General features: G+C 35.1%; 1 protein-coding gene across 1 annotated transcript in view; it reads left to right on the top strand.

Annotated features, from left to right (window-relative positions):
- The window catches only part of Ralgapa1 (Ral GTPase activating protein, alpha subunit 1 (catalytic)), a 255,284-nt gene that overhangs the window by 229,058 nt on the left and 6,093 nt on the right, over positions 1–20,133 (top strand). The window contains exon 37 of the mRNA XM_013012238.1: positions 13,169–13,293. Within this exon, the coding sequence (XP_012867692.1) occupies positions 13,169–13,293 (125 nt within the window). The remainder of the gene's footprint in view (positions 1–13,168; positions 13,294–20,133) is intronic.

Raw genomic sequence — 20,133 nt, forward strand, 5'->3', positions numbered from 1 at the left:
TTACTTGCTATCAGTAATAGATGTTGCCTTGGGGAGGATACTACTTGGTGTCTCTGCTAAGAAGATGCTGTACGTAGAGTATCCCTAAGAGCTCTCACTTCCTTTAGTATTAAGAATTAGCAAAAATCCTAAGAAATTATTTATCCCCAGGTAATTTGATATCTGTCATTAATTAATTCACCATATTATTTCTATGGGAGGCAGTGAGATAGAGAGGAAGTTATTGCTTTCGTGGAGCTTATCTGCCACAGGAGAGGAGAGTGAAAGAATTGCAGTGATGAGAATCCAGCAGTAGTGAGATACACAAAATAGGGCAATGAAGATGATTAATTTTAACTGGTAGCAGATAGTAGAGGCTGAAGTACTAGGAGTAGCTTTACCAAGGAATCCTTTTCTACTTACGTTAAAGACATACACAAGTTTTGCAATTCAGAGAGAGTTTTTTAGAGGCAGATAAAAGGCATGACAGCATAAAGTGGATGTGTGCAAAGAATGTGTGCCACTGGGTAATATAAGGCAAAGGGACCACAACTGGAGGTTAGACTCTTCATTCGTGCATAACAGTCCCTTTCACTTCTATAAAATAATTTTTGTCCTCTTATAGATTATACCTTTTTGTGTGCTACTGTGCTAGTACTGGTCCTTGAAATCAGGGCCTCTTGCTCTACTCCTCACTCACAGCTGGCTCTCTACCACTTGAACAACTTGAGCCATAGCTCTACTTCAGGTTTTTTGCTGATGAACAGGAGATAAGAATCTTTCAGTCTTTTTTGCCTAGGCAGGCTCTGAACTGCAGTCCTCAGATCTCAGTCACCTGAGTAGCCGGAACTATAGTTATGAGCCACAGGAACCCAGCCTGTGTTGTTATACTTTTATACATTATTGATAAATAAATGCATTTATCCTTTTTTTTGTCAGCCATAGGGCTTGAACTCAGGGCCTGGGCACTGTCCCATAGTTCTTTTTGTTCAAAGCTAATGTTCTATCTCTTTGAGCCACAGTGCCACTTCTGGTTTTCTGGAGGTTAAATAGAGATAAGAGTCTCACAGACTTTCCTGCTCAAGCTGAACCATGATCTCAGCCTCCCAATCAGCTAGGATTATAGGTGCGAGCCACCAGTACCCATAAGTATCCTATTCTTATAGTGCATGGGGGAAAAATAGCAAAGAAAAAGAAAGCACTACTATATATGCCAATTTAGATAGTTAAGTCATACCTCAGAGCACTAGAATGAAGACACAGACTGCAATGATGATACAGGCAGGGTGTTTCCAAAAACAACCAAACTTGATGTTTCTCTTCTTCCATCTTTAATTTCTCACCTATGATAGAACAGGGATTCTTTTTTCATATTAAAATCCTGTGTTAAAGAATGATATTCTTAGGAGAGGATCACAGCACTCAATAACTATGTGCATATGATCATATAAAATGGTGCTTATTGAAATGAACTCCAAGAAATAGAAACAAGAGGTTTTTTATTGTACTATTTGCAGTTACTTTTCTCCCTTCAGTTTATTCCCTTTGTCACTGTTTTTGATTTCTGTACCCTTTGTCTTGTAAGTAAGTTTATCTGATTTGGGAAGGGGAAGCACTGAAACAATGGGACAAAGGGTGAACCAATTCAGCAGTGTTACCCACTGGAGACTATGTTGGAAATGAACTATACAACTTGGGGGAGAGGGAGTGGGAAGGGAAAAACTGGGAGAATATGAGGGAGAGGTGACACTGCTCAAAAAAATGTCCTCATTATCTGACTTGTATTACTATAACCCCTCTCTGTATATCACCATTACAATAAGTCAAATTAAAAAATAGTTTAAGATGTATTACTATAACCCCTCTCTGTATATCACCATTACAATAAGTTAAATTAAAAAATAGTTTAAGATACACTTTAAAAAAAAACAAATACCCAGAGTTAGTCTGTAGGTGATGAAGATCTACTTGTATACTTACATTATTATTCACCATGCCTAATACACAATGTACAAATTTTATCCCAGTCTTTTTAACATTTTTTAAGATAATATGGTATTTAGGAATTCTGAAAGCAAATTAAAGTTTTAAAGCTGAAATCATTATTAAAATATAAAAATCAGGTGCTTTTAAGTAATTTTTACTTATTAAACATAAGGCTTTTGATATTGAGTTTATAATTCAGTAATGGAATTAAAATTAAGTGGGGGGGTCACAACTCTCCCCATTTTCTTGTAACTGCTTTCCCTCTCAAACACTAGAATACAGCGTTATTTAAATCTTAACTTTTGCTTGCCAAACCACTGTTACTGTCCATCTGTTCATGCCAGTTGTAAAGAAGGCGCAGTTTTAGTGAAGCCTTGCATTTCACATAAGGTGTGTGAAGTGAAAATTTCACAAGGGACATGATGGATCCTGATTCTTAGTGATAAACCTTTGGGGCCTTCAGGGTTGGCATATGGTCCAGTATGATATGAAGGCTTGGGTTCCCTGGCTTCACTTCTTTGGCGTGAAGCTGATAAAACCTGGCTCTTGAGTATTATTTCACTGGACACCAATCATGGGCAGCAGGAACTGCCCATTTAACTCTCTGTGGGAAGGAAGCCCAGAGAGCATTCACAATGGTACCATTGTCAAGTTGCAAACTGCTCTGAACAGCTTGACAGCTAGGGAGGAGGGGAAGGGGTTGCTTTACTAATTGCTGTTCGAAAAGAGAAGGAACAAAAATAGCTGTTGTAGAACTGATGTTTCTATATTTACTTACTCTCTTGATAGGAGTGTTGACTTTTATTTAGCACATAGCTACTATCAAAAAGAAGGCAAATGAATATATTTAAGCAACCACCTGTAGTAATCCATTGTTAACATGCCATTATTTATTTTTAGTCAAACAGATTACAGCAGAGTAAACATCTGTTTTGGTTTATGATATTTTTATATTTAGATTAAAATAGTATCCTTTTCTCTCCATAAAAAATTTTAAGTAAGAGGAAGTCGATCAAAACTCTCCACATTTCACATACCAGATAAAGTTATAAATTTGCTTTAATTTTCTTTATACTGTCCCATTTAGAATTTCCAAATAGTATCTGACTTACGTTACATAAGTATAAAAATGTAAATTTTCTGTGTAACAATTAAAAGTACTAACATAACCTACCAAAAATAATATTAGCACATTTCAAACTTAAATACTATATTATTTAAATGAGTAACATAACCATTTTAGTAGTACTTGGTTATCTGGATGGATTCTAATTTGGATATCTAAAAATGTGTAGGTTGTTTCTTTTTTATATAAAGTAAATGGGCCATGATATTTGTCTAAGCACTCCAGTTGGCCATATCAACAAGCAGCTGATGGTTAGGCTTATCAACAAGTAGTTGATAGTTCTAATACAAAGAAACAATCAGCTACAATTTTTTTATTAAAACTAGTTTTTACAAGCTCAGTTGGAGAGTTGGTAACAGAAGGAGCAGCATAGAGTTGGCCAAATGAAGAGGATGAGTGAAGATGAATATGGTACAAGTAGTTCCTTTTCTGTATCAAAAAAGGACAATGAAGCCAGCTGAAATTGTTTTAAGAAGCAGGAGAGGGATAAGAGAGTGATAGAGGCAGGGAGTCTGGCAGGAATACCTTGTGCATATGTACAAGTGGAGCCCCACTTGTACAACTGAGGTATACAACTAATAAACTAGTTCTCAGCTTTCAAGGGTGTTAGTCTAATAGTATATTTCCACAGATAATTTTCTTTTCCAGCTAAAATTAAATTGGCTAAATGATACTGCAGAATTGTGGTTTATGTAACGTGTCCTTAAATAGTATCAGGAAGAGATATTTTAAGAACGCTTTATAAGTCTGTAAACTTTTTATAAATGAAATGATCTTGCTAAATTTGGAGAAGTCAAATGTATTTTTTGTAAAATTAATAAATCTGTATAAATATATCAGTATTCCTTCTCCTTGCTCTCCTGAAGTGATTTTAGTAAATAGGCAGCAGTGCAATATTTCAAATACATTAATTCACTGAATGCCCATTCTTCCTTTTACTGCAGAATAGAATATATTTAAGTCAAGATTAATGGATAGATTTTGATGTTAAAGTCCAGTGTGTAAGCCTGTCATTCCCTGGGGGCATATAGTGCATTAGTTTAAGCTAATATACTGTTTGTCATAGATTCTGTGACACTGTCTTAACTGACAGTTTGCTGCTGTACTTTGTTACTGCTTAATATGATAATAGAATCACTTTTTTATATTCCTAATAATTACACCATTAAAAAAACTCTTAATTACATTAGTTCACATTTGGGCAAAGATAATACTTAAGTAATTGTACACTGTAAAATTTTACTTATTTAGGGATTTTTTTTCCTTTTTTGCAATATTGTTACAAGATCCAAGTTTAGTATATTAAATTCAAACACATTGTTTCCTCAGTCTTCATGTACTGAAATTTTATTCCCCAAACAAGCAACCCAAAGTGATTGTATTTCTGTCTCCCAGAGTGTTTTTGTTGTTGTTATTGTTGTTTGTTGTTTTGTTTTGCTTTGTTTTTTGAAACAAGATCTCATATATATGTAGCCCAGGGTGGCCTGGAACTTGGTATGTAACCCAGGTGAGCTTTGAACTCTCAAGCCTTCTGCCTCAGCCTCTGGATAACTGAGATAACAGGTAGGTATCACCATGCCCGGCTTCCCCCAGTGTTTTTTAAACTTACTCTAATACTAATGATTTGAAACAATTTTCTGCTATCTATAAAAGCTTGATATTATTATATATGATATACATATATGTGTTAATATATACGTTGTTTTCAAGTAGATCTTACCAAGAATTTGTCGTTAAATTTAATATGGAGGTAACTTCATTTTTCTATTAAATGTTTTTATATGATTTTGTGAAAGTAGGATAGATAATATGCATATTTGATAATCATAGTAATGGTTTTGGAAACCACCAAAATTAGATTAAATCACAAAGATTTTCAAAGCTGTTAGTTTTAAATTATTTAAGGTTAATCTTCTAACCTATTTTATATGAGCTTTGGTAAATATGGACTTATCAACTTTTTAATGTTTTCATTTAGTAATTGACTGGTTTATAAGCAATTATATATGGTACAAATTTTATTCAACTCCAGCTTTCAATAATAGGGCTATCCTCACACTGCCTTAGCACCTGTTATGGATTTTGAGTCATCTGGCAGCCCATGGGACTTAGATAAAGAAGTACCAGGTGTCCTGCCTGTCTTCTAATTGAGACGCAGTGAAAACAATATAGACTTGGCAATATGGTTAAAAGGATGGATTAGAGCCCAGCTTTGTCTGCTCTGACAAATCACAGCTTTTCCTTCACCATGTAGATAGTATCAGCCCACTAAAGAATTTCATTAGAATAAATCACCACAAAAAATAGTTTGTCATAACCTGTTGCAGACTTTCAGAAGAATTTCTATTAACATGGAATAATTAACCAATACCAAAATTTATACCATTTGTTTAGGGGGATTTTTTTTCTACTGCAAATGAACTATATGTTTCTTGAAGAAGCTAGCTATAGTAGAAGAGAAATGAAATGTCTTTCACCCACTAGATTATTAATTTACCAGACATTGTTTTATAGGGTAAGCATTCTAGTTTACCTTCATCATATAAATAAGCAGTACCTATTATTTCATAAGCTACATTAGGGAAATATACTACTTTCCAATAATAATATGAGATCCTTGAAATAGACCATATATTTCAATAAAATTCTTATTTTTCATTTTTCAAAACTGCAATAATATTAGCTCAGAATGTTTGAAGATATTTCAAGGCCTTCTAAGGCTAAAATGTTGAATTGACTTTTTTCATTTTTATTTTAGAATATCCAAGTATTTTTATTCTAATATAGTAACTAAAATGTAGTAAATTATAATACAGCATACATACATTTTCCAAAACTCATGAAATCCTAGAATGTAAGCTAATATTCATTGTTTTGGCACTCTTAAGATATCAGGCCTAATGCTGAAAATGAATTATACAACTTGTGGGCATGGAAAGGGGGGAGAAACGGGATAGAATGAAGGAAAGGATGATACTGTCCAAAAAGAAATGTGCTCATTACTTGAGTTATGAAGCAATAACCCCTCAGTACATCACCTTTATAATAACAATTTAAATTCTTAATAATAAAAGTGGTAACCTGCCTGATAGAACTTTTTTTCTTTCTCTCTCTACATAAAACCTAGATCATTGAGATTGGCTGAGGAAAGAATACTGGACTATTAAGAGATTTTTCCAAATCAGCAGCTTTATTTTTCCAAACAAATGTCTATACTCTTACTTAGGCAAGATCTATGGCTGAATAAACATTTTGCTTATTTTCTAAAAGAATGTTGGTGGATATATCTATCTTCTAGTTCAAATGTTCCTAAATAGTCTTAGTGTTACTTTGACTTGGTATAATCCCTCGCTAAATGTTTTTTTAAAGCCAAATACAGATGGTCCCCAGTGTATATTGGTTCAACCTATAATATTTAAATTTTACATGGTTTCTTTATGTGAAAAGCAGTACACATTCAGAGAAACTATACTTAGAATTTTAGTCATTTCCTGGAGCGGAGACCATGTATATTTTCATCTTCATAGCCTCAGTACCTAACCAGATCACAAACATGGCTTTCAAATTTGTGAATATTGAATATAGTACTCAAATTTCAACTTACTTAAATTACAACTCAAAATGAAATTTAATGTACTGTGTCCAAATTTCTCTCTCAAAATTTCTAAGTAATTTTTTCTATTGGAATTTTCCCTTTTCCTATAATTATCATTCTTTTTAAATTTTATTTTATTGTAAAGATGCTATACAGAGGGGTTACAGTTAGATGAGTAAGGCAGTGAGTACATTTCTTGTCAAGCATAATTATCATTCTTGGAATTCTCTATATAGAGAACAAGTATGGAATGTGTTAGTATTAAAATTATAAAGAAGCCATAGAAATATAGTTAAAGCAAATGATTACAAAATTAGGAATTTCAGACTGGGCCTTAAATACCTCAAACTAGCCCATTTATCATAGACACAAACACTTCATATTTACCTTTAAAAAGTAAACAGTAAACTAGGCGCCAGTGGCTCATGCCTGTAATTCTAGCTCTCAGGAGGCTGAGATCTGAAGATCACCATTCAAAGCCAGCCAGGGCAGAAAAGTCTGTGAGACTCTCATCTCCAGTTAACTACCAGAAAACTGGAAGTGGCGCTGTGGCTCAGTGGTAGAGTGCTTGCCTTGAGCTGAAGATCTCAAGGACAGCACCCAGGCCCAGAGGTCAAGCCCCACTAGGGAAAACAACAACAACAACAAAAAGGAAACTATTTTTCCTTCTTGTTTAGGAAATAGAACATTAAATCTCAACTTAAAAGAAAAATAATAGCATAAAATCTTGATATCTTCTTTCATTTGTAATTTTTTTTGGGGGGGGCAGTCCATTCATGGGGCCTGAACTCTGGGCCTGGGTGCTTTCACTCAGCTCTTCAGCTCAAGGCTAGCACTGTACCACTTGAGCCACAGTGCCATTTCTGGCTTTTTTTTTTCTGCTTATGTGGTGCTGAGGAATCGAACCCAGGGCCTCAAGCATGCAAGGCGAGTGCTCTACCACTGAGCCACCTTCCCAGCCCTCATTTGTAATTTTTATAGTTTTTGTATAAATTATATTCTTGCATTGTATATATGTATATAGAAATGTATGTACACAAAAATCCATATATAGACATATATGTGCACAAAAAATATTTTTTAGGCTGATTATAAATTACAAGTAACTTAAATATGCACCCTAATGGAGTATGACATGGAATTGGCAATCACAGAACGAAGTGTTGTAGCAATAAAAGCAGTTCAGAATGAAGAAATCTCAAATTTTCTTAAGAGTATAAGTTGTTACTACTTTTCCTTTTTTAAAAGCTATATTAGTTACAAAAGTTGCAGGAGAGGTCCACTGTGACATTTCCATACATCAATCTAATATACCAGTTACAAGTTGTTAAACCAAATCTGTCTTCAATCTCTTCTCCCCGTATATTAATAAAATTGAAATACTTGATATTATTTAACTCTCTGCAGTACCTTTTCTTCGTATTATTTTTCCCCAAAGAAATCAGTTTCCTTACATCAGAATGAATCCCTGTATGCATAATATTAAGTAGATTCTTGAACATATAAGTATATTTCTTACTGACAGTAAAAATTATCTGAAGGCATGATAGTACAGGCTACAAGTGGTATGTAGTCTCAGCCACTTGGAGAGGCTAAGGAGGGAGGACCTTAAGCTTAAAGCTAGCCTTAGCAACATGGGAGGCCTGTCTCAGAAGAAAAAACAAAGAAAAGAAAAATTGTTCTCAAGAAACAGCATCTGCTGGGGCTGGGAAGGTGGCTCAGTGGTAGAGTGCTTGCCTTGCATGCATGAGGTCCTGGGTTTGATTTCTCAGCACCACATAAGCAGAAAAAGCCAGAAGTGGCTCAAGTGGTAGTGCACTAGCCTTGAGTGAAGAACTGAGGGACAGTACCCAGACCCAAAGTTCAGACCCATGACCGACAAAAAAAAAGAAAGAAAAAAAAACAGCATTTGCTATTTATAAAAATGTAAGCCAAACATTACATGCGTTGCTGCAGAGATGTAAGAGTACTTTTCAGGTGTCCTCTATTCACTCCTTTAAATTTGAAGGAAGTAAATAGGGTCAGGTAGTGTACAGATAGACTGTGGCAAAGAGAATTCACAGTTAGTTTCCAGAACCGAGCTGAAATTGAACCCCAGTTCAGCTGGTCTTGAAATGTAAAGTACTTAAAATGTCTAATTATATTAACTTAGTATTAATGAAGTTCCGATTCGATTTAGTTATTTCTTTATGACAGAACATTTTCAGTTCCTTTTACTATTTCTTGAATAGTAATATTCCCTTCCTCTTTTCTGCTTTTACAGAAAGTAGAAGGAAGGAGGATTAGTGGGTAATTATATTGCCTATGATTGCAGCACCTGTGTGTTATTTCTTTTGATTGACTACTTCTGTATTAAAGATTCCTACCAGCTAAATCTCCCTTATCAAAATCTTTTTAGCTAATTTTAGCTTGAGTTACTCTAGATTTATAAGAAAAATATTCTGAATTCAACTTAAATTTGTACTTTAAATTTTCTGGATTTTTGTTGGTGGTAGTGGTGATTTGCCTTTATCTTTTTTAATCATCTTAACCATTTCAGGGTTGTTGTTGTTTAATTTCAGTTCCATTGGCAACACTCATAGTAGGAATGTGAGCTTTCTGATGACTAGCCACTGAATTTCTTTGTGCCAATCAATGTATAGGTACTAATAACTCTTCCCTAGAAGGCTGCCTTTAAATTTTTTTTTAAAAAGTACATATCAGCCAGGTGCCACTGGCTCAATCTTAGTTACTCAGCAGGTTGCAATATAAAGATAGAGATTCAGCCTGGACAGGAAAGCCTGTGAAACTCTTTTTTTTTTTTTTTGGGGGGGGGGGTCCGGTCATGGGGCCTGAACTCTGGGCCTGGGCACTGTCTCTCAGCTCTTCAGCTCAAGGCTAGCACTCTACCACTTGAGCCACAGCGCCACTTCCGGCTTTTTTCTTTTTGCTTATGTGGTGCTGAGGAATCGAACCCAGGGCCTCAGGCATGCAAGGCAAGCGCTCTACCACTGAGACACCTTCCCAGCCCCAGTCTGTGAAACTCTAATCTCCACTAAACTATACAAAAAGTCCTTTAAGTGATAGAGTTGTAGCTTTGAACAAAAAGCAGCTTAGGAACAGCACCCAGGCCCTGAATTCAAGCCCAGAACTAGCACCAAAAAAAGGTTATTTATTTTAAGGAGATAGAAGAATTCACAACTGTAAGATTCTGACTACAATTGCAGATATGAACAGTATTGTTGGGAACTTTATGACTGCAACCACAAAAGGACCCTGTTGTGGACCCAAGACTGTGGTATAAATACTTAAAGTTCATTATATCTCCTTAGTATGTTTTCTGAAGTAAATGAAGATATATATATATTCAATTATAGTATAATAAATTATGTTGGTTTTGATGTTTTTAATTTAAATTTTTCCATTAAAATTGTAAGATTATAAAAAACATTTAGCTTTTAGAAGATGAGTTACCTTAGACTATAATTATTTACCAAGTGAACAATGTTTTCTGAAATTAACCTGCCAATAATAAAACTAGATATGTGTGTGTGTGTGTGTGGGTGTGTGTGTGTGTACCATCTTTTCATTTAAATCAGTCGTTAAAGGTTATTTTTCTTGAGTCTAGAGGCATGGCTCAGTTGATAGAGCACAAGTCAGTGAGTGAAAGTGTTAGGTTCCAAGTTTGAGTCCCAGACTCTTCCCTTCTCCCCCCTCAGAAAATTTGTTTTTCTTTGCCATGTAGACTTCAATTTTTTTTTAAATCATTTTAGGCCAGGTACCAGTGGCTCATACCTATAATCCCATCTACTCAGGAGGCTTGGATCTGAGGATTAAGGTTCAAAGCCAACCTAGTCAGGAAAGTCTATGAGACTCTTACCTCCAAAAAATTAGAAGTGGAGCTGTGGCTCAAAGAAAGCTTTGAGTTCAAGACCCAGGACCAGGGGGAAAAAAATCCATCATTTAAAAAAAATTACTGAAATTTAATTAAACCCATTTATATCTTATATAAAATGAAAATATTGTATTTAGTTTTTAGAAACAGTGTACTATTGTATTTAGTGTAATATTGTATTTAGTTTTTAGAAACAGTGTTCTATGGTTTCTTCAGTTTTATAAACCTTTTCTGTAGCAAAGTAGATTACCCTTCAAAATGTGTTGTATTTAGATAATCATTTGCTTGCTTTGGAAATATCCTCCCTGTTTTACAAATATTAACATTTGCTTTCCTTCTGCCTAATTTTTTGTGTAATCTCTAAAATAAAATATAAAGTAAAATATTTCATTTATAGGTCCTCTGAAAGTAGAGCATTTTCAAAGCAGGTAGGTGTCTCCACCCTACTTTTTCATGAAGCGTTTTACCCATTCAAGCAGACTTTTAAAAACAGCTTGTTTTGATAGCAGACTGTTCTCCTGTGGGCCTTCAGCCCTTGCTTCCTGGCAGCACCTTTGGTGCGAAAAGAGAGTGATCAATTGGGAGACTATCAGTGCCAGCATGCATAGAGTGATAAGTTAACACACCACTGGGAATTTCTAGGGCCCACCAAGATACTTCACTTCTAATGTGCTAACAAGCTCATTTTTCTACCTCTTGCCTCTTCAGTTATTTTTTTTTCTCAGAAGAGCTTAGAAGTTGAGTGCATCAGGCATAATGAAAAGCTCTGTAGGAGGGAGAAGCAATAACCCCATTTTTCCCTTTTCAGCCAAATAGAAAATTAGTTTCTGGTAATACACAAAGGCCAGTATTTTTTGTACAAGGGGCACTGCTGTGAATCAAAGGACTCTATTAACTGCAGAAAATTCGGCAGCTGTGAATCTCCCCCAATGAAAAAAGTACTTTCCAACAAGTTGTGAGATATGTGGTATTATTTAGATTGAACCATCAGTTTCATCCTCTTCCATTTATAACCATATACCCTCTTTTAAAAGTGTGATATATTATTCTTCTATGGTAAATTGGACTTAAAAATGTTATCCTTCCATAAAATCCTTTCTTACCACCAATCATTTTAGTTATAGCATCTGTTGTAACTCTTTTCATGAGTAAAATTCTTTAAAGTTCATCCCGGTGTGTCCAGTGTGTACAGAATTGAAAATATGAAATTGTAAGGAAGTGGAATTCAAGTTATTTCAATATTTGATATATAAAATTGTAATACAGAGATAGTATACAAGCCACTTAAAAGCAAAAGACATAATCATCAAAGTTCATTGTTGAATAGATATCCATTACAATCTTAGTTTTGACTCTTAGGCTTTTCTTAATCTCTTTGCAGTCAATAAATCTTTATAACTAGCCACAGTGTCTCCCATTGAATTATCACTTAAGCTATAATTTCTAGAATTGTAGAACTGTAATAAATTACAATCTTAAAAATAACAAAATTTGAGAAGGAAATATTAAAATGGGCTTTAGAAAAAATTCAGCAAAGAGAACCAATTCGCAAATTTCTATTGTCCCTGTTTAAATGTCTCATGTACATGTTTTATTATCCTTATTTAAATGTCAATGTAGCACATCCAGTACAGCAGGAAAACTTTTCAAAGTTGTAGAAGAAAGGTTAACTGATTTCTCAGTTCAGGAACTATACGACATGAAGTCAGCATGTGAGTTTTTCCTGATAATTGTATGTTGCTGCCTGCTGCTCTACATTTTGACAGCCATTTCCATAGTTGCTTTCGTGAACAACAGAAATATTCTCTCTCTTTCTCGCCCTCTCTGTGCTAACAGCACAATCAGACCTGCTGAAACAGGAAGCCTGGAGTGGGTTGTTCAAAAGCAACAACACTTCAAGGTACTGGTTGCTTGTCAATAATATCAGAGAAGAAAATGTGGTGAAAGGGAAGTACAGTATTTTTCTGTCAGTGTCAGTACCCTGTAGATGCTTTGTTAGACAGTATTTAGGAGTCCTGTGGACTCTTTGCAAATATTCCTGCTTGTTTCAGTGTTATAATTGACCAGGTATTTTTCCTGACATACAGATTCAGCTATGTGTTTATCTTAACCACATGAAGTTATTCAAGGATTACAGCAACAGTAGTCTTCCATTCAAAATGAGAACAATTGTTGAGAAAACTTGGGGATTTTAGAAAAAGAAGATGATAATGCAGGAATTCTTTACAATAAGTGTTTTCAAAGGAAAAATACAGACTTTTTGACAGTATTTTAAGCAGTGTTATAACATTTGTTGCATGGCTTTTGAGGGTAAATCTGTAGGCAGAAGCTGATTAACAATGTAAGAGGAGCCCAGGCTGACCTTAAGAAATCTAGCAGCAGTTTAGAATTACAATATTTTTCTAATAAATGTGTCTCATATAGCAATATCATGAGGCGTAAACTTACGTTAACAGGTGTATTTTACACTTTAAGAAGGCATACTTTTAATTATAGATAAGATTAGTAATTTATTAGTAAGGAGAAACAGTCAAAAAGTCCTTTCGTATGAACTGTTCATTTCCAATGTAAGCTGTATTTAAGTTCATCCTTAACAGAGGGTAATCAGCTATGAGGAGAGAGCACGATACTTACAAACAATTGTCCAGCACCATTTAGAACCAACAACATTTGAAGATTTTGCAGCACAGGTTTTTTCTCCAGCTCCCTACCATCATTTACCTTGTGATGCAGGTAAGATTAAAAGCAAGTATTTGTTGTCACTGGAACTTCAAATGCAATACCCTTTTCTTCTAAAAGAAAAAAACAAAAGTTTGCTTGAATAAAATTCTAATCATTGAAATATATTTTTCACCACTATTTGAATCTAACCTGTACATTTGATTTATGTTTTCTTTTACCTAAATGTGGTTCGACAATCTTCATAAAAGTACAGGTAGCGCATTTTATCTGAGCTAAAAGTTAATGACTGAATCTCATGGGATCATAACTGAAGTATCTGCAAAGGGACACAAGTTGAGTATGTGCTCTCAACTTTACGAGATCAAATTTTATGGCCAAGAATATTGCCTCATCATTTCTACTTTTACAAATAAAGCTAAAGTGGTCTAGATTTAGAAGTACTTGCTATAGCCAATTATGTTATATTTAAGGATTATTAAGAGGGTACTGCATTAATACAATTAACTAATTGTAAGAAATCAGTAAGAATAAAATGACTCGTGGCCTTCCTATTCTGTAATATCTTGCACTCCTTATGATTGTTTCATTTATTTTATTTTCCCTCTTTAGATCATTAAATATCAGTTCTGTTTATCTGAAGGTAAGACAAAGTGTCAATCAAAACATCCTCTGTTCTTCTCCCATTTCCTTTTTTCAAAAGTAGCAAGCTCTAAGCTTGTAATTCAGTCAGTAAGCAAACTTAACACCCTTGTTTATACTAAACATTTCAGAAATTTTCACTAAATTTTTTACAGAAGTATACTAACCCAGGTCTGCATGAAACACTAACATGGTTTGGGGATTTAAATAACTAATAATAGGACTCCTTTGCTGAAATTAGTTATATTGACCCTTTTTGTTTGTTTCTCAGCATGAAAAAATAGTACTATTTAACTGAAGTGGTGTGTCTTTGTATCTTGTAATGTGTTGGATTGTTACTAGATAACTCCATCAAATGGCTTTCCTCTGTGTGCCTTGCTCTGCACTAGGCAGCCAATGTGCAAAGATGAGTGTTGTAATAGTGTTCAAGGGAAGTAGTAAAAGAGCATAATAGGAAGTTAATGGTAAGAAACCTTTTACTTTTGTTTGTGGTGAATAAATAAGTTTAAAGACATGGCACTCCTATTTTAACCTAACGTATCTACATCTACATTAAGAAGAAGAAAAAATTATACTTCTCTTTTTTTTAGAATTATACTTCTCAATAAAAGAATAGTTAATAAAACTAAAGCTTCCCTTCCTATCAGTGATTTGCCATTAAAAAGATAACTTTGCCAAAAAGTTAAAGCCCTTTTAATTAATATAAAAGATCTAGCAAAGAAAAAATTACCTTAGACTAGGTTGAATTTTTTTAATAAAACAAAAATTGTAAAATTAGCTTTAATGGATTGACACTATCTAAAATTAGTATTGGGGGGAAAATAAAAGACATTAGTAAACGGCAACATTAAAACTAGTTAAGTATACCTGGCAATGTCATTATTAATAATAGAGAATATCAGACTCCATTGAAATAGGTATGAATAACACTCCTGAGTATAATAAAGTCAAGCCATAAACTATAGATAATTGGACCACATTTGGACTAACTTTTCCCTTTATATGTACATAAAGGCTCGTCAGTTTTCATGTTGCAATTATTTACCAGCTGGAGTTTTTCTTTTAGTACAAATGTTAATGTTCTTTACATATTTTGCATATTATCCTGCATGTTTAGTCAGGTGTAAGATATGTTAGTATTCTCACCTTCCAAGACATTAAGTATGACAGCCAAGTCAAAGCTCAGTTGCCCTCATTTTTCAGTATGTTAATGTTTCATTTATTTATCCTACAAGTTATTTAAAGTATAATTACCTAAGTAGTAATAAAATGTTAATTTGAATATAAACTTACTACTGTGCTGTAAATTTCTTTGAGTTTTTTTAAGAGTGTTTTTGCCTGTAAATGCTTGTGACTATATTACTAAACTCACTCTCTGTGTAAGCTTTTGGAGGTTTTAATCATTAGGAAATAAACTTTCTATCAGAGCAGTTCTGAGTTCAACACAGTGAGATTAAATACTGGCAGAGCACTGGTGGCTCACGACTCTGAGATCTAAGGATCAAAGTTCAAAATCAGTCTGGGCATACATAAACTTATAAACTTAAGTCCATGAGATGATCATCTTCTGTTAACCAGTTTAAAAAAAAAAAACAAGTAGAAGTATGGCTCAAGTGGTAGAGAGTCAGCTGTGAGCAAAAAGTAGTGACAGTGCTAGGCTCCAAGTTCAAACTCCAGTACCTGAAAACACACACATACACAAAGTTAAAGACTACATGTGTACTACAGTGTCAACAAAAATGTCTTAAAGTATCTAACAAATAATTTTTGTCTTCCATTTATTTCAAATCTTGATTTTTCTGTCATGACACATGCATAGAGAACTATCTTTATTTTGTGTTGCTTAATATATTTCTTTACATTATTATAGAGTTGTCTTTAAAGTTTTAATTCAGAGTGGGAAAGAGTAGACATGAAGTTAAGCCATTGGAGAAATTTGGGCTTGACATCAGCTTTTCAAACATAATACAGCGAATTTTTTAGGTGTTTTGTTTCTTTGGTTGTTCATTGCTTTTTCTTTTTTCTTTTGTTTCTTGACCCTAGACTGGTCTCAAAACAATCCTCCTGCCTCAGCCTCCTGAGTGCTGGGAATATAGATATGCACTGCCTAGCATGGGTAGATTTGTTATTTTTAACATAATGATAAAAATTTACTTACCCTATTGAGGAAATGGATTCATAATTGCAATTGAAAATCAATTTTAGGTTCTTATATATAAAATAATCACTATTAATGCACTAATTTGAAATTAAGTATAAAGAAATAGCAAATGTGATAATTATATTCTTTCAAGCCATCCTTACTTCGTGAATAATATAGAAACATATTTTGTAGGGGTACAGAATACACAGCCCAATGATAAGACTGCATGTTTAACATGCTCAAAGGTCTGGGTTCAATCTCCAGTAGAAAATAAAAATTGAGGATACATATAGATGGAGGGAGAAAGAGAAATGTTTTTTAAGTTTATATAATTTGGTACAAGATGATCTAAAATTTACTTTTTGGTTAACAAGGTATCAAGTGTTGATATTTAAATCCAGTGACTTTGTTGTTTTTAGTAGTGCTAGGATTTGAACCTGGAACTTTGTACTTGCTAAGCTCTAATACTTAGGCCCTTTTCCCACTATTTTTTAAATGAGTTTTCCCTTTTTGCCTGCCCAGCCTAGATCGCATTGCTCATATTTATGCTTTCCAACTACCTGACAGGCACATGCCATTATACCCAGCTTTTTGTTTTGTTTTGTTTTGTTAACATTGAGATGGGGGTCTTGGGAACTTTTGAACCCAGCTGACCTGAAAATGATCCCCCAGATCTCATAAGTTGCTAGGGTTATAGGCATCAGCCACTGTACACGGCCCCAAAAGGATTTTAATATAACCTTCAGTGTTTTTTTAAGTGAAAGATTTTGATGTTTTGTGATTGATAAAATGTATAACTATATTTTCTCAAAGTGCACTGTCTGTGGCACTACACGGATACTTAAGGGAAATTATTTTTAACCCTAAGGTCATTGAGGGAAATACTGTGATGTCACATTTTGTTGATCTTCTGTAACTACATTAAAACATTATTAGATTTTTCTTGTCTTTTATTTTAAAAAATACAGGAAAAACCTTTTATCATTATCAGACATGTATTAGAAAGTATCAGAAGTTTGATAATGACTTTTTTATAACCTTTTTTTTAACATTTATAACACCTCTCCCCTCCTGCCCCTCCCTGTGGTAGTTCAGAAATTGTTAAATTTTTCCCTACTGTTTTCAAGAAAAAGGATTCTATTTTGTTGAAAATATACATTCCATTTTCTCAATTTCAACATTAAAAATACAACCATAAGCTAGGCACTGGTGGGTCACACTTGTAATCCTTGCTACTGAAGAGGCTGAGATCTGAGGATCGTGGTTTGTGGTTCATAGCCAGTCCTGGCAAGAAAATCTGCAATTCTTATCTTCATAAAAGCCAAAAGTGGAGCTGTAGCTCAAGTAGTAGAGTCCCAAGCCTTAAGCAAGAAAGCTAATGGACAGTGCCCAGGCCCCGAGTTCAAGCCCTAATACTAGCACACACAAAAATTAATACTAAAATATATACTACATATTTATGCCATCAAAATCAAATAAGTTGGGCTGGGAAGGTAGCTTAGTGGTAGAGCGCTTGCCTTGCATGCCTGAGGCCCTGGGTTCAATTCCTCAGCACCACATAAGCAAAAAAAGAAAAAAGCCGGAAGTGGTGCTGTGGCTCAAGGGGTAGAGTGCTAGCCTTGAGCTGAAGAGCTGAGGGACAGCGCCCAGGCCCAGAGTTCAGGCCCCATGACCAGACCCAAAAACAAAACAAAATCAAATTTAAAGTTAATAATTATGAAGACTTAAATAGCGTCAAATTCACCTTCATTCTAAGCTCATTTTTGTTACAAATACTATTTTACCATCTACAAATAGCGGAGGATTTATGATTGTCAGATCTGTCTAAATCTCTGAGATCCAAATTATCAAAATTTAGCCTTTGTAGGCTGGGCATGGTGGTACACAACTGTAATTCAGCTATTCATGGGGAAGACTTTGGAAGATTACAGTTTGAGATCAGCCCCATAAAAAAAAAAATCTGGAAAAAAAAAAACTAAAGCCCAAGGTTCAGAGGCATTACTCAAGCAGTATAATGCCTGCTAGGCAAGCAGGGGCCTTTGAGTTGAATCTCCAGTACCATCAAAAAAGAAAAAAAGGAAAAAGCCTAAGGTCAATGTTCTACTTTAAAAGTTATTTTAAAAGCTGGGCGCTGGTGGCTCACACCTGTAATCCTAGCTACTCAGGAGGCTGAGATCTGAGGATTGCGGTTCAAAGCCAGCCCGGGCAGGAAAGACCGTGAGACTCCTATCTCCAATAAACCACCAGAAAACCGGAAGTGGCACTGTAGCTCAAGTGGTAGAGCGCTCACCTTGAGCTGAAGAGCTGAGGGACAGCGCCCAGGCCCAGAATTCAAGCCCCACGACCGACAAAAAAAAAAAAAAGTTACTTTAAAATTTCCTCACCTTTCCAAGTATTGAAGTGATCTGAAAGAAACTACTTTAGCCTGTTGCCAGTAGCTCATATCTATAATCCCCACTACTTGGGAAGCTGAGATTATTGGGATCTTGGTTCAAGGCTAGCCAATTCTTGTGGCCTCTTCTCAATGAAGAGCTGGATGGATTGAAATCCACTCCGAGGCATGCTCAGACAAGAAGCAAGCTCCTATGAAAAGTAACAAAAACCAGAGTGGATTCATGGCTCAATAGTAAGAACATTCAGGAAGCATAACACCCAGAGTTCAAGCCCCAGTACTGTGAAAGAAAAGGAAAAAAGAAAGAAAGATTCCTGCTTGTACATAATTATCACTAGATTAGTTTGAAATTATGGGCAACCAAACACATTCTCTTTGGTACTTTGAACTTGGAAATTTGGCTTATATGTTGTTGGCCCAAAGGCAAATAATGCTGACCTTAAATAGCATTTATTGACCTTTTGGAGTAGAGTATTATTAGATTGTTTCATTTGGATGTGTTTTTGTATTTTCAGGGGGAGGGAGGTTTCTTGGTAGTTGTCCCAGAGTTTGAACTTAAACCTGGTAGGCAGGTGCTCTGCCACTTGAGCCTTGCTTCTAGTCCTGTTTTGCTTTAGTTTTTTATAGAGTCTTACATTTTTTGCCCAAGATGGCCTCAAACTGCAGTCCTTCTGATCTCTACCTTCCCAGTATAGTACCACTATACCCAACCCAATGTAAATTTTTTTGAAATGCAAATAATAAAAGTGATAGTTGAGCAGTTACTAAATACCAGACTCTGCTAACTACTGTGCATGCATTCTCTCATTCAGTCCTCATGGTACTTTTGCAAAATTAAAAATAATAAAAACAAAGTGTTATTTACCTTTAGAAATAATCACCTCATTCTTGTTGAACCTAGCATGTCAATGTACACCTGCCTGACTTCAGAGTTCACGGTCTTAACTATTACAATTATCCATTTAGTCTCCCCACCCCCCCCGACCCCCTACCCCAGTTTTCGGATTGAATGTGGGGCCTTGTGCTTGCTAGGTAGGTGCTGTGCTGCTGAACCACATCTCTGGTCCTTTTCGCAATGGTAATGTGGAGAGAGGATCTTTTTTTTTTTTTTCCACAACGAAAACATCTGGACTTTGAACCTTCTATTTTATGCCTATTTTAGCCAAAATGACAGGCATATGCCACTGCAACTAGTTATTGTCTAACAAATTTGTTTATAGGCTAGACTCACACCATGATCCTTGCAGTATCTGCCTCTCAAGTAGCTAATATTACAGAGATGAGCCACCACATTGGCTTAATTGTCATCCTTTCTTGTTTTTGATAGAATAATTGTCCAGTTATCTTATTTACAAATTAAGTGATTTTTATTTTGAGGGTTTTACTTTTCCTATTCCTTGGGGGAAAAATTTTTTTGTAGTACTGGTGTCTGACCTCGGCATCTCACATTTATTAAGCAGGTAGTCTACCACTTGAGCCATTCCAACAGCTGCTTTGGGGTTTGGTTACTTTTTAGGTAGGTTTTCACATTATGCCAGGCCAGTCTGGACTGTGTTCCTCCTATTTGTGATTTCCCATGTGACTGGCATGAGAGACACATGCTACCACATCCAGCCATTGTGCTTCCTTTGTAGCTTAAGATAACAGGAGGCACCACCACACCCAGCCATTGATCAAGATGGAGTCTCATGAACGTTTTTATGCAGGCTATCCTCAA

This window comes from Dipodomys ordii, unplaced genomic scaffold (assembly GCF_000151885.1).
Source record: "Dipodomys ordii isolate 6190 unplaced genomic scaffold, Dord_2.0 Scaffold16, whole genome shotgun sequence".
Lineage (NCBI taxonomy): Eukaryota > Metazoa > Chordata > Mammalia > Rodentia > Heteromyidae > Dipodomys > Dipodomys ordii.